General features: G+C 40.7%; 1 protein-coding gene across 2 annotated transcripts in view; it reads left to right on the top strand.

Annotated features, from left to right (window-relative positions):
- The window catches only part of snd1 (staphylococcal nuclease and tudor domain containing 1), a 162,678-nt gene that overhangs the window by 22,207 nt on the left and 126,553 nt on the right, over positions 1-13,918 (top strand). For both annotated transcript variants that reach the window (XM_066667129.1, XM_066667130.1), the window contains exons 11-14: positions 2,431-2,532; positions 9,399-9,505; positions 11,372-11,482; positions 13,562-13,634. In XM_066667129.1, the coding sequence (XP_066523226.1) occupies positions 2,431-2,532; positions 9,399-9,505; positions 11,372-11,482; positions 13,562-13,634 (393 nt within the window). The remainder of the gene's footprint in view (positions 1-2,430; positions 2,533-9,398; positions 9,506-11,371; positions 11,483-13,561; positions 13,635-13,918) is intronic.

Here is a 13,918-nt window from a genome sequence, read left to right as displayed (position 1 = left end):
TTCTTACAAAGTTTTCAGATTGTAGTGAGATGATACAAGTATGTAAATGTTGCAGAGTTCTGAGCCATCCTGCTGAGCTTGTGAACATCAGAGAAAAATGTCTGAGTCCGGTACTTCACGATAACACTTTCAGTCTCTGCTTTTCTGGAGTTTCTTAAGCTCGTCAAACCCAAAGCTGAGGTCATGGTTCCAAGTGAGGAACCAACACTCCTTTGTTTCCAGCTGAGAATGTACCATTTTGTTGGTGGAAACTCGCTGAATGGTTCCCAATTAGTTTGCAAACAGGAACCCTTCCAGCTCCTCATTGGTAGAAAAGCACTGAATGTTTCTGCTTGTCTTCCTTTGTTACCCTTGGGGCATTTATTTAATACAATGACCTGTTAATTGCATTGATTAATTAAAGCTGAGAAGAGGAGAATATGTATTTTAATTAGTTTTATTTATTAAACATATTGCAGTTAGGGTATGATTATTCACTGTACTCTAGACATACGAGTTATAACCTAGTTCATGTCGTCGTGTTCATATTCGCATATTTCGCATGGTCTTTCCATTTGAAATTTATACTTTATTTATTTTATTATTATTATTTATTTTTTTATTTTTTTCTTATCCAAAAAGGGTTAAAAATAAAAGCCTTCCCTCCAGTATCAGTGGAAAACCGTAACAGCTGTCTGCTCTTCAGATCCACATATGTTCTATCATGGTTCACTCTCCAACCTGCCCTGTCCTTGCAGCTCACGCTTGATTTCCCAAATACAATAAAGACATTTCCTTTCTCTCCCAGTCAGTGCTCTCTCTCAGGGCTCTGTCAGCCCTCAGTCTCCATGATCAAGAGAAAATTGTGTTGAATCATTGCTTTTAAGTCTGTAGGCAGTGTGTCCATTGACCTTTTTGGCTGGGACTGCATGTGTTGCCATGTGTGCATTGTTGCCATAAAGTGCATTAACCCTGTCGCATTGACCATGTAACAGTGGGACTTCATTTGGCCAGTTCCTGCTTGGCAGCACATGGAGATATTTAGGTGTTTTTTGTCCAAGAGAACATGGCCCTCTATTGTCCCCTTCTCTCTCTCTCGCGCACTCTCTCACTCCCACATACTCACTGAGAGCGTGGTGCATGCTATGCTCCAAACACTTCAACCTTGCACAAGGTGACAGGCAGGGGTTTTGTTTCTCTCCCCTGTTGACCACACTCTATGTACTCTGGCACCGGTTTGAACAATTTGGATCCAGCTTATACCTACTTACTTAATGCTACCCTCTTATGCTAACTAGCCTTTTGTAAGACCACTGAATCTCACCCCACTCCCCAGACACAGGCTTAGCCTACATTTCAATTTCGCTTTTAATTGGGCTTCTGAAAGACACATGATTGGACAAATTGGCCTGAAAAATTTGTTGGCAACCTCTGCTGGACTGAAACATGCTTTCTGTGTTCTTAGGAAATAAATTGGGAGTCTCAAATCTGGCATTTAGTACCATTTTATATACATTTTTTTTTTAGATTTCCTTCCCCATGACCTCATTCTTTGTCTAAATTCTCAGATCTTATTAAATGATTAGAACTGCAGTGTTCAAATGATGAGTTCTTTATAAAGTAAATGAATGTATTTTAAGTCTAAACCCAGCAAAAACCCCTCAGCTGCTGGCTAACTTTGTTACCTAAAAAGAAGCTGATTCTTAATATTTAGCTTTATGCCCTTTTGTTTGTTTCTTGTTACACTAGCATCCCCGTCCCCCTCAGCTCTAAAATGGAGTGGTGTTGCCCTGAATGAACTGAATCTTAAAAACTTCCAACTGCCTCGCAGCACCTGGCAGTGCAGAATCAGCAAGCCCAAACACCTGACGCTTACAGGAAAGCAAGTTCCCTACACCTAATGTTTTGACTCTTCTATTTTTAATAGAGCGATATCCGGCTTTGCCACTAAGGATTCATTCATTTGCTCCTAGTCATGTCTGCAATGCAGTGGTCATCATTGCTTGCTTGCTTGCTTATTTATTTAGATTAATCTTCCAACAAGCATGTGCCCAGCTTTGTGTGACTGTCTTTCAGAGCAAAGATCTCTGATCCCATCAGCTCAATAAGACCCATCCTCAGCCAGTCCCAGCCTCACATTGCAGCTGAGAGGGGATGGGTAGGACATTGTGAAATCCAAACTAAAATGGTGGGTGTGAGGTGTGGTGGCTGGAATCCATAAAAACTGGACTGAATGAGGATATTTAGGAGGAGGAATGCAGGAGCTGTAGAGGAGGAAAAGAAAAAAAATTAAAGGAGGCCCTTTTTGAATGGGGGTCATTCAATAGAGTGTTGTCATTCAAAGGTTTTAAATGTTTAAAAAGAGTTTTTTTCCTTTTTTTCTTCCCCCACAAACACTGATGTTTCTTTCTCCCATTTTCTCTCTGTCCCCTTTCCTTTTCTGTCCCACAGGAGAAGAACAAGGACAAGGACAAGCGCTTCCGTCCACTGTACGACATTCCTTACATGTTTGAGGCCAGAGAATTCCTGAGAAAGAAGCTGATAGGAAAAAAGGTAGGGTATGAAGACAAGGTTGGAATAGGGTCCTTTCTGTTTAATTTGCCCCTTATTCTGTAATCTAATGACTTGATGTAAAAGTTCTAATCCAGATTGGCTTTTAATTTTGTTTACGTTTGATTAGATGTGTCATATATTCTTATTTTATAAGATTTAAGTATATGCACATACAAAAATGAAAGTAATTAACTCTATGTAGAGCTGAGATCTGGGCCATAAACACTGTACACCTCAGTTTGTCCTTAATGTGAAGTATTTACCCATCACTTCTAGTATGGATTTACTGCTAACGTAAATGACATTTTGCTGACTGAAATAAGCACAGGGAAATGTATCCTTTTATTATGGAAAGGGTACAACCTTGTAATATGTGCAGGGTATCTGCGGCATGTACTCTGTTAAGAGAACTTTTTGGATTTCTTTTTTGTGCCTTGGAGCCTAGTTCTCTCATTCCATGGTAAACATGGAAAGCCGTTTTAGAAATGTTTGTTTGTTTAGTTTTGTTGTTGCTAGGACACAAGGTTGTGTGTGCGTTTTTGTATAAAGGGTCTTTGACTGGGAGGCGCGAAACTCTTCTATCTCTGGCTACCTTGGCAACAGCGGTGACAATCTGACAAAACTCAGCTCTCTTTAGAAGAGTGTGGGGTGAAAAAAGGGTCTTTTACAAGGATGGACCTATTTACTATGCAAAAAGTAGTTTCTTGTGTTGGCCAAAGTTTCCATCATCTGATGTCTGTTGATGTGCAATATTAAGTATTTGTGCAAAGTAGGGATTGCAATTGATCAATTTCACTTTGTTGTTTTTTTAAACAGAAATCACATCATCTTGATTTTCTTTTATACCACCAGTTTCCCTCAGACTAAATTAAATTACTGAATGTGCCCAATTCAAGCCTGAGTCAACATTCTGAAGCCTACCACTATGTCCATCGTAGCACTTTAAAGGCGATGTTTGCAATTTTAATCAAAAACACATTTTATAAAATTCTGAGGATGCTTCCTCACTTTTCTAGCTCACCAGTGCTGGAAACTGATCTAATGTTTTTACGAAGCTCCAGTGTCAGTAAATACGTAAAAAACCAAAGGGTCTCTTCAGTATGCTAGGCTTTGCTCATGACAGAGAAACGTCATCTGGATGTGTTCAGACAATGAAGAGACATCTAAACATTGAAAAGCATGAACCGAGATGACGATTTTGCTTGATCTGCTCTGCTCTGTGGTGGAGGGTGGTGTACCATAAAATGGTATAATAATGTTTCCTAACTACCCTTGAGGGTACCTCTACAGAGTGACAGTGAATAAACATATGGACAAGTTAAACTTCATCCATATTTATTCTTATTTGTTTTCTAATAATACCGTCCCACCCCTAAAAGAAACAGAGCTTCTGAACATAAACAAACCGGAGAAAGCAGCAGTTCCCCACAGTCACAGACTTTGCCTTAAATTTCAGGGACTATTGCAGTAAAGCACAGTCCAGGTTTAAAGCTTAATATGTGTCTTTGCACCCCAATTTACTACAATAAATAAACTATGACTGAGACAAAAATAAAAGAGAAAGCAGCCCTTCTCCAGGATCGTAGAGGTTGCCGTTTTAAGAGATCACTCCATTTTACCCAGCTACATGGGAGCCTGACATGTCTGGTGCAAAGTGAGTTGCACCTGTCTGTATACAGTGTATACAGCATACTTTAATACCTACGGTAGCTCCACTGCCTACTCAGCAAGAGGAGAGGGGAGGAGCAGGCAGAGAGAATCTACTTGAAGGAGTCCGTTTCAGGCCATGCTCTCTTCTTTCAAAGGAACGCTGAGAGGATGGGCACAGAGAGGGGGAATTTACTGTGCGCTAGGGAATGGAGTGAAAGCTGCAAAGAAGCGCTTCCCTTTCCAGCCTCCTTCCCGCCTCCCCATCCATCCCCACCCAGCCCCACCCCCACCTTGCGTATTGAAACGGCGCTCACTTGTGACATAATCCAAAGCTAGATTTGGCTAACTTTATAAGTAGCACTTCTGTAGAGGGTCTCAGCCTCAGCGAAAAAGTCAAATGAAAATGTTGCATTAATCCACTTATCAGGAAAGAGCACATTCGGATAATCCCGCCTGCTCAAAGTGGTTCCTGTTATGTGGGTGCGAGTATACTGCAAGCGTTTGAGTTTCTCGCACGCGTGTGTGTGAGGTGAAAGAGTGAGAGGCAAGCAAGCGCAAAGTGTTTGATGTCTGTGTTTGTTACTGCGCACAGATCTAAAGTTCTTGCTCTTTTCTTATTTTGCTCAGGACACGTGCATTTTTTAAAAATTTATTTATTTTTAAATATATATTTTTTTTCCAGCTTCTCTTGAGATTGGGTGTTGCTGCTGTGGTGTATACATATGTTTTGTACTGTAGTAGAATTGCAGGCCTATGTAATTGTGGTTGAACAAAGCAGGCAGCACCAGGCGCGTGGTGGATAGCAACTACAGCTGTGTGAAGCCGTCCCCTGGCTGAGCTTTAGAGGGAGCTACAGCCGGGTGCGGGCCTGGCAGCTTACATTTAATCCATAAAATATGGATTACGGCTTCTCCCCACTACACCTAGCCCAAGTGCATTAGATTCCACTCTAAAGGATGTAAGCCTGCAAAGCCCTTGTCTTCAGCTATGCATGGCTCACCTTGCTGCTTAAATGTATACATGCACTTATGAGCATGCATTTGACCTGTGGCGTGCAGTCTCAAAGCTCTGGTCTAATACCCACGCCCAGAGAATAACATTGTCTTTAAGGTTCTCCCTCCAGTAGGACCCCCAAATTATAACCAAATCATACTGCTGAGCACCATTTGCTAAGTCAGTGATTCCCTCATGCCTTATTCATTTGCCTTTTTCCACCCCTCCACTTGGGAAAAACTGTGGCATAGTACTTACATTGCATTACATTTGAGGTTCTACTTTACCACATAGGATGACAGAAAACATGTATATTATGTAACTTCTATGGGAGAAGATTTGTCCTGTTATCTATCTCGCAAAGACTGTGATGGAAGGTCTGCATCAGATTCTCAATTAGCTATTGTCTTACATGAAGCTTTTTAGACCGCTGTTGACTGAAAGCTCTTTTCAGCTTGTGAACCTAATTCGGAACCTTTCAGCACATTTCACCAACATAAATTGGTTCCTGAATCAGAAAAGTTAGTTCCCAGGTGGAACCAAAGAAGAGTAGGATTTTTCGCACGAACCAAGACTTGTACGTGGCTTTGCCAAGTTTAAAAAGCTCCAGAAAGTGCTCAGAGCCTTAGACGGGTCATTTTCAGCATGTTATGTTGTCCAGTATGGTGTGATGGGAAAATGAAATTGACCGGTTATGTGATTTGGAAAGAGAATTGGCAAATATAGGAAGATAGAAGCAGAGCAAATCTGTGATCTGCAATGACTTGAGCCACATTGGATAAGTTTCTCACTGCTCAGCAGGACGGCTCATTAACGCACGTATCAGAGTCCACTGTAAACAGTGGATAAAACATGGCTCTATTCATTTATCTCTAGCTCTGGTGCTGAATTCAGCCACAGCATTGCTGAACCCCCCTTAACCAGTTAAATATATTTACTTCTAAAAGACAACATCATGTTCTCCAGTTACACACTTAAAAATATATATATATATTTATTTTTTTTAATGTGTCAGACTAGTTTTGAGCACTCAAAGAATCTTTCGAGCAGAAAATGGTGAGGAAACATCCTCAGAAAAAAAAGTTTTTTTTGATTATAATCATTTTATGGTTGTTGCCTTTTATATATAGAACCTGCACCATCACTCGTCTGCACTCTCTCTGTGTATGATTGTGGTAACTGCCCAATACCAATGGGTCAACCAGAGAAAGAGAGAGGCATACTAAAAGCATTCAACAGTCCAAAGGAAGTCGTTCACATACATAGCAGCTCCTTGCTGTTGTAGGTGCGTTGGAGGCAAAACATTATTTGGTGAAGGATTTTTACTAAGCTCACGCCCACACACTTTTTTTATCTTTAATGTGATGCTAGTGAATTACAAGCAGGCAAAGTTACATTTTGTGGAAGTGTAATGTGTAGGAGCTGTCTGTATTTATGTGGGATATTGACACTTAAAATGGTGGAAAGTAATTTAAATTATCTTACACCATTTTGCAGACACAGGTGAGCAAGTTTTTCAAAAGCATAATTTATTTATCAATTTCTCTAATTTTGCTTTAGGAGAAATACCTGTGTGAAGCATCAAAATTTTTTTGAAAGGTTGTAGAATACAGATTCATTTTATTTCTTTTTCTTTTTGTAATGCCAATAGATCAGTGTTGGACTCTTTGTCTGAAAAGTGTTCTGCTCAAATGCATAATCTGATAACAGTTATTCCTTGCAAGCTCTTTTTTGCTCTGTTGGACTTTGCCCAAAGTGAAAATAAACTAATGGGCTAGGGTTAGGATTTGAAGTGCAAGAAGTTTGTTCTGAACAAAGTTTCAGAGCTATTAGCGATAAACCCGTCCAGTAAAGACCTTTAAATATCCTCTGCTGTCCAGATGGCTGCTCTGGCACTCTCTTGCTTGTTCTTTAACTCCCGCTGACTCTCTTCATCTCTCAATCTTGCAGTTTTGCTTTTGCCTTGATTCTCACTGTCTTTCCATCCCTCCCTCTATCCTGTCCTCTTGCACACACTCTCTGGCACATTAGCTCTATTTGTCTGTCTGTCTGTCTGTGTGTGTGTGCCCTTGTTCTTTAACAGGGATGCAATGTCACCTGTCTAAGCTCATTACCCCTGCTCATGTGAGCCAAGAATTCTCCTCCACAGAGAGGGAGAGAGATTGAGTGAATAACATGCACAAAAAGCAATTTATTTATTGATTTGTTTTTTTTTTTTTTGATTGTTGTTAATGAGGCTTAGGGCATGGCCTGTGAAAGTGCTGTTGTGGGAAAATAAATGTCTCTTCAGAATTCCTAGACCTAATGAATTTATATTCTGTCCATTAGACTGGTCTACACCCTCAGTCTTGGTGGCAGTTTGTTGGATCAGGCACTCAAAGGAGGGCCCTTTTTACTTCTTGCCATGTTTCATGACCTGTATTTTCCACCATATATTATTTTTTTTAAAAACCTTAACAGAATGCTGCCAATCATCGTATCTTCTTGGACTGCTCCATATTATGTTAATGCACAGCTTTAATGTGCTTTGAGGAGAGCGCTACCCGGTCACTTTGTTGCTTGCATTGTTATAAGCAGTTCAGGTACAAGAACATCCTTCCCATCTAGAGAGGTGCACTCTAAATAAGAGACAGAAGACATCTTTCTGTCTCTGTGATTTGACTCACTGAACAATATAGGGCAAGTAACACGGCCAGTGTTAATTTTAGCAGATAAATTTGTTTTAGTTTTTAGTTTGGGTTACCGAAACTTTTTCTAGTCAAATTTTAGTACATTAAATGAAAAAAGCCTTAGTTAGTGACATTTTTAAGTTTCAAAGCACATTAACATCCAAAATTATGGAAAGAATGTGGTCACTTCCATCTTATAATGTTAAATAAATGCAACATTTATTTCAAGTTTAAAGTGTGCTGCGAAAGGCCCTTTCAAACAGAGACTCCAAGAGATTCAACTCTATGAATCATTGGCCAACAGTTGATAAGCGACTCCCAGATGCTTGAAGAAACTGCTTAGCTAACTTCTCGTCATTTAAAAAAAAAAAAGAAGTTTATTGTGAATTTGTGTGTTGTAATGTCAGTGTATGTAATGTGGCTGATCTCTGAATCCTCTGCAAGAGCACAGCATCCATCTCTTCGCACCCAGAGGACTGTGGGAGATTGAGGCAGGAAGGCGGTGTCCTTGTCCTCGTGCTGGGCCTGTGCCTTGCAGATTAATGTCTGGTCTCCCCTCCAACAGCCAGGCAGACAGACGATCCGTCCTGCTCTCTGTGTTGCCATCAAGTATTTGGGGTATGTGAAATGGCTGGATTTGAGCCTCCCTGTGGGTGTGAGTGTATCTTCTCTAAGTACCTGTTCCTATGTGTTTGTTCAGCAATAATGAGAGGGAAAACAAGAGGCTGCCTGTTCCCTGTGGGAGGGTACAGTAGCCTTCAAGAGAGAGGAACACAGATGGAGACCGTTTTTGACACAAGAGCAGTTTGTTTACACTGCTGTCTCCTGGTTCGTTGTGAAACGAGCGGTTTGTGGTTGCCAGAGACTGTTATGCTATCCTCCCCTCTTGGACGAGATCATTTTGGTTCAGTTACCGAGTATTTGTTGCAGAATTATGCCACCACTAAGAGCCACATTGGTGTTGCTCATTCTTGATTAGAGTGGGAGTGGGAGAGAGACACTTTTGTAGGAGGGTGGGTGGGTGTGTGTGTGTGTTTGTGTGTGTCATTGGTCTTCAACACCCCACCTCACCTCCCCTTGTGATAAACCGTTTCCATGTATGGTCGGTGTTCCTCTAGGGAGATCTACAGTCTAGCCTGATATGATGTACACTGACTAAGGGTGACCTTGGATAGTAGCCCACAGACAAATACACATACACACAGATGTGTGTGTACACACTTTTCTGTCTCTCAGGCAGTGAATGGGTGACAATGTATGAAATATCCATCTTTTTCCCAGCAAATGTGTTTTGTCCTTTGTTCTGTTCCAGTCGTCTAAATGATTTGTAAGGCCTTGTATAGACCTTGTTCAGGTGTGTTGTTCTTTTGAGACATAATTCTGTCACATTTTAAGGTTTTCATATAAAACAGGCAAACTGTATATATTTCATGTGGGGTTCCAGTGGTCACTTCATATCTTCATAGCTGAACCCCTGACAGACTTGTGGTTTCTTGGTGTAATGTGGCCTTTTGGGTCTGGCTGACGATTGAAGTGCTTTCTTTGTGTTCTCAGGTCAACGTCACTGTGGATTACATCAGAGCTGCCACTACTGCCGCAGAAACAGGCCCTGTCCCAGCCTTCCCAGAACGCACCTGTGCCACAGTCACCATCGGAGGAATGTAAGTGCAGCTGCAGTTCCTGAATCAATCCCTCGGATGTCAGCACTTTCCTCTTTCCCATTCCCACTTCTGTGTGTTTAAAGGAACACTGGGTAAGATTTGGTTTTTGTGCTCCTGGGCTCCACCTACAGTTTCACAGTGTAAGGCTCTTTAACAGCACTGTCCTGAAATCAACGTGGAGTGGGGAGACTGAGGGGGTAATGATCTACCAACTCCTAAACGTTACGTACTGCAGTTTCTGTAGTGTTCAGCCCAAAGTAGCAACAACAGAATCACTATTCTCCCTATTGCAGGTCAGTGAAGTATAACAGATTTTGAAGCTGTTTTTATTAAAAGGTGAAAATGCTACCTAGAGTTTCTTTAAAATAAATCAGGATTCCTGATGTGTTACTGTATGTAATGTGTATCCTGCTTGAATCGTTCTAGTTACTCTTTAGTCTCTGTGTACATTAAAAAAAATACAGTAGGGTTTCGGTTTTCACTGTCCATTTAAAAATGTAGATTGCTTAAGGAGAGAGTGATGAACTGAACTTCAAGTACTTCCCCTCTCATTGAAATGCTTTTCTTCTTTTCTTCTTTGGGTAAAATATGGATGGGATTAGCTGAATTTAGCTGAACGTGACCTGATCAAAATCCTCTTTGAATTGATCAGATGAGCTTACTTCTGTCTCTAGTTACAGCCTTTTTCCCCCTGACAAGTTCTTTCTCACTAAAACACAAGTTCAGTCACAGAGACGCACAACTTCATGAACCTAACCATTTGGTCATGGGTCTTCTACATCAGAGTTTTTCAAATCTGGACCTTTGATCCGTGTTCCAGACTGGGATTTTACAGTGGCCAGCTGGCGTGAGGCTATACCTAGTCAGTCAGGTGCATCAGCAGTTGCAAATATTGGCCTGAAACCTGGATCCTAAGGATGTGGATTTGAAGGCACTGTTCTACATATTCAAATCTATGCTGCTTTCTGACCATTTCTAGTGACATCTGTTAAAATGGAAAGCATATCAAGCCATGGACAACAAAACCATGGATTAATGAATAATTCATAACCTCATGATTGCAAGGTTTTGTGTGCAGGACATTCAGATCACACAATCTTTTAATCAAATTGCCTTTGTGCTTCTCAAATACCCTGTCAGCGTGACATTGTGTTCCTCAAGTAGCCTGCATACATCTCTTTGGGTTCCATAGATTAACTTTTCTTCCCCTCCTATTGCACTCCTTGCGACTTTTGTGCTCCAGTCATTTCCGTGGTCATCAGGGAGTCAGAACCTGAGTCTCACGATCTTCTAGAGCAGAGCTTGTGTGTAACGGACAGAGGCTGGCAAACAGGAGCATCATTAGAGCAGGGCTGATTCTCTTGCTGTAAGCTGTGCCATTTGTTTGAGAAGGGGGAAAAAGAATAACTTGTTTCAGATGAACTAAGACAGTAGGGAAATAATTTTTAGCACTTTTATTTGATCTGATTTCCCGCCCCCCCCCCCAATCACTCAGCTCAGCCTGCTCACACATTGCGTCCCTTCTGACACTGTCATCACTTGATTTAGCGAATCTGTAAGCTGTGAAAACATGAATATCATTCAGTAACATACCTACAAATCAATCAAATTTATTTGTATAGCACTTTTTAAAACTGATGTTGTCACAAAGCAGCTTCACAGAATTCCAGTAAGACAAAGCTTCTTGAGATTTTATTCAGTTGCAGTGATGTTATCACGATGATTTAAACTCTCACTTCAGCTTCTTTATCTTGCTGCGAGAGTTTTCTTACTTGAACTACAAATCTAAACACTGTTAAATCAACCCCCTGTTTGAGGAAGGTATTTCCAGTTGTCTAATTCCTCTTCTTTCTTCTGTCTTCATAGAAATATTGCGGAAGCCCTGGTCAGTAAAGGTCTTGCTACTGTAATCAGATATCGTCAGGATGATGATCAGAGGTCCTCTCACTATGACGAACTTCTGGCTGCAGAGGCACGGTAAGACCATGCATGCAGAAGAACCGATGTCGATGCTTGTTTGTCCCTGTTCAGCGTATTACTGTTCGGTTCATGCTGTAGTCTTTGTTACATTTCATGTCAATAGGTGCCGCTGTGTCCTGTGAAGAGTTAATCGTAATACTAAGGTTTAAGAGTTATTAGATTATAAGGTGAATCCCATTTCGTAATTTTACCCCTACCTCTTGTTTGATTCCTTTGGAATCGAGTTACAACATCAATAACCTGATACAGCATTTCAGGGGCTCTTTGCTGCCAGTCTGCAGTTATATCAGAGAACTGTTGCTCTAGTTAAATTTAGGGCATCTCATGCCTTCAAAAGCTGTCCACGGTCCTATATTATCACCAACTCCTAACTCTGTGACATTAAACTAAATTCAAGTGTTAGTTTGGTGACTTTTAGTTCCAAACTTCGAGTTCCACCTTAAATGCTTCAATAGCCACAGGCACTAGGAAGAAATTGAGCGGGGTGTAATTAAAAAATATTAAAAAATAAATAAAAATACTAGTTTTTGCAAGTGGCTTAACTTATAATAATTTTACAATAGTATTCATAGTTGTTAAAGACTAAAATACTGATTTTTATTTATTTATTTATTTTTTGTATTAATAAATATATTTAAAAAAATCTATATATTTTTTGGGTCACTTGCAGTGTCTCGTCAGTGATTCCCAAGACATGCCTAGCTCTTTGTTTGAAGTGTGCCCCTAAAATAGAATTTTCAAGGCATATATAGTCTTCCCTTTTCTTATCTCATCCTCTTTACCAACAAGAATTCAGACACCCTACCCTTTGGCAAAACGCAAGGTACGTGGTTGTGCTAAGGAGTGAAATGGGATTCACCCAAAGGCTCAGGTTTTTTAGTTGCTGCTTTTCATTTTCATTGACCCTAGGTGTGGTGCCCCTGTCCTGAAATGGAGAATGTGGAAGACTATAGGTGATTGAGGTACTGGGAGGATGGATTAAATCAGATTTTAGGCTAAAGCATCAAGAGAGTAGGTGTGACTGGAAGCCTTTTTGTGTGGAGCAGTAAGTCACAGCCCGTCATCAGTTATCCTCTTTCATATAGACAGTCACCGTCCCGTGGCTTCCACTACTGTGTTAAATCAAACCTTCCTTAACATTTTGTCCATGAATATAATTATATGGATTACTGGTTCTGAGCGATGTGAAGATGTAGATTTAGAGCTTATTACAGTGGACATGATTAAGAACAGGGCAACCAGCCCCTGGACAGGGACCATTAAAATGTGGCATCTTTTGCTGCTCCTTCTCTTCTCTCTCACAAATGATGTATAAAACACAGGCACACACACATGCGCATAGACACAAAAACACATCTCAACTCTCTATTTCTCTTCCTCTATTCTGTTTCTTCCTAATGTTTCCCTGTGGACCAGGTGGAGATGAGAGGCATGGTGGTCTCAATTTTATTTTTAGAAAGTATCGCTGGTTGTTACCCCATATCTTCTGAGAAATCTACCTTTGTGAGCATGTGTCAGTGCGCGCACACACACACACACACACAGAATCCCATACTTGGTCTCCCATGGAACAAGATTAGACACCAGGGAAGATAAAGCCACATTTAGACCTAGATCCATCTGCCTTAAAGAGGCTGAAGTCATGTACCTCATTTTCTACAGCCTTTCTCTAATCTACCAGGGCCTGTGGGCTCCACAACTCTAACTTACCAGCATTTCACAAGGCTTCAATTTTCCTCATACACTATTAATGCCTCTCCACACAGCACATTGTTTGTTCCTGATATACACAGTGCCCCCGTAATAGGCTTTGCTAATGCAGCTGTATGAAACCACAGAGTGCCGAGCCACTGTTTCTGGATTACCCATAAGAAACCATGGAAGACATTTATGCCTTCAGCAGCTTGTTGAAGCCGTGCGGATCGCTGTCCTGTTTAAGTGTTGATTTCTCTGGCCAGGCCTGCAATGGTTTTTAGGGCTTTATGGTCTAAAGGAATGCTCCATCTGTCTCCTGTATATCCCCACTTTAATGCCCTCGATGACTGGCCATAATGCCGTTTGCTTGAATCATTGCAGGGCCATCAAGAATGGGAAAGGACTTCACAGCAAGAAGGAGGTCCCCATTCACAGAGTCGCCGACATCTCAGGGGTAGGTTTATATGTTTCTCATACGTTTGCGGTGTATTGTTTATGGGTGTCAGGATGCACTTAATAATTTTCTCTCTTAGTGAGAGCTTTGATAAAATATGATATGGTACCAAATCAAGTGCAGTTTATTCTTGTTAAAAAACATTTATAAATGTATATTTTATATCTGATATGCTCATTTAAAATAAAAGATTTTCCAGTTTTCTATAGAATAAACTCTCCTTGATATTCTTAAAAGGCGATTATGAAATTTTAACCATAAACAATTGTAGCTGTTTTTTTTTC

Source organism: Hoplias malabaricus, chromosome 4 (assembly GCF_029633855.1).
Source record: "Hoplias malabaricus isolate fHopMal1 chromosome 4, fHopMal1.hap1, whole genome shotgun sequence".
NCBI classification, from domain to species: Eukaryota; Metazoa; Chordata; class Actinopteri; order Characiformes; family Erythrinidae; genus Hoplias; species Hoplias malabaricus.
Note: the sequence above shows the minus strand (reverse complement) of the source record. Positions and strands in the feature narration are given on the sequence as shown.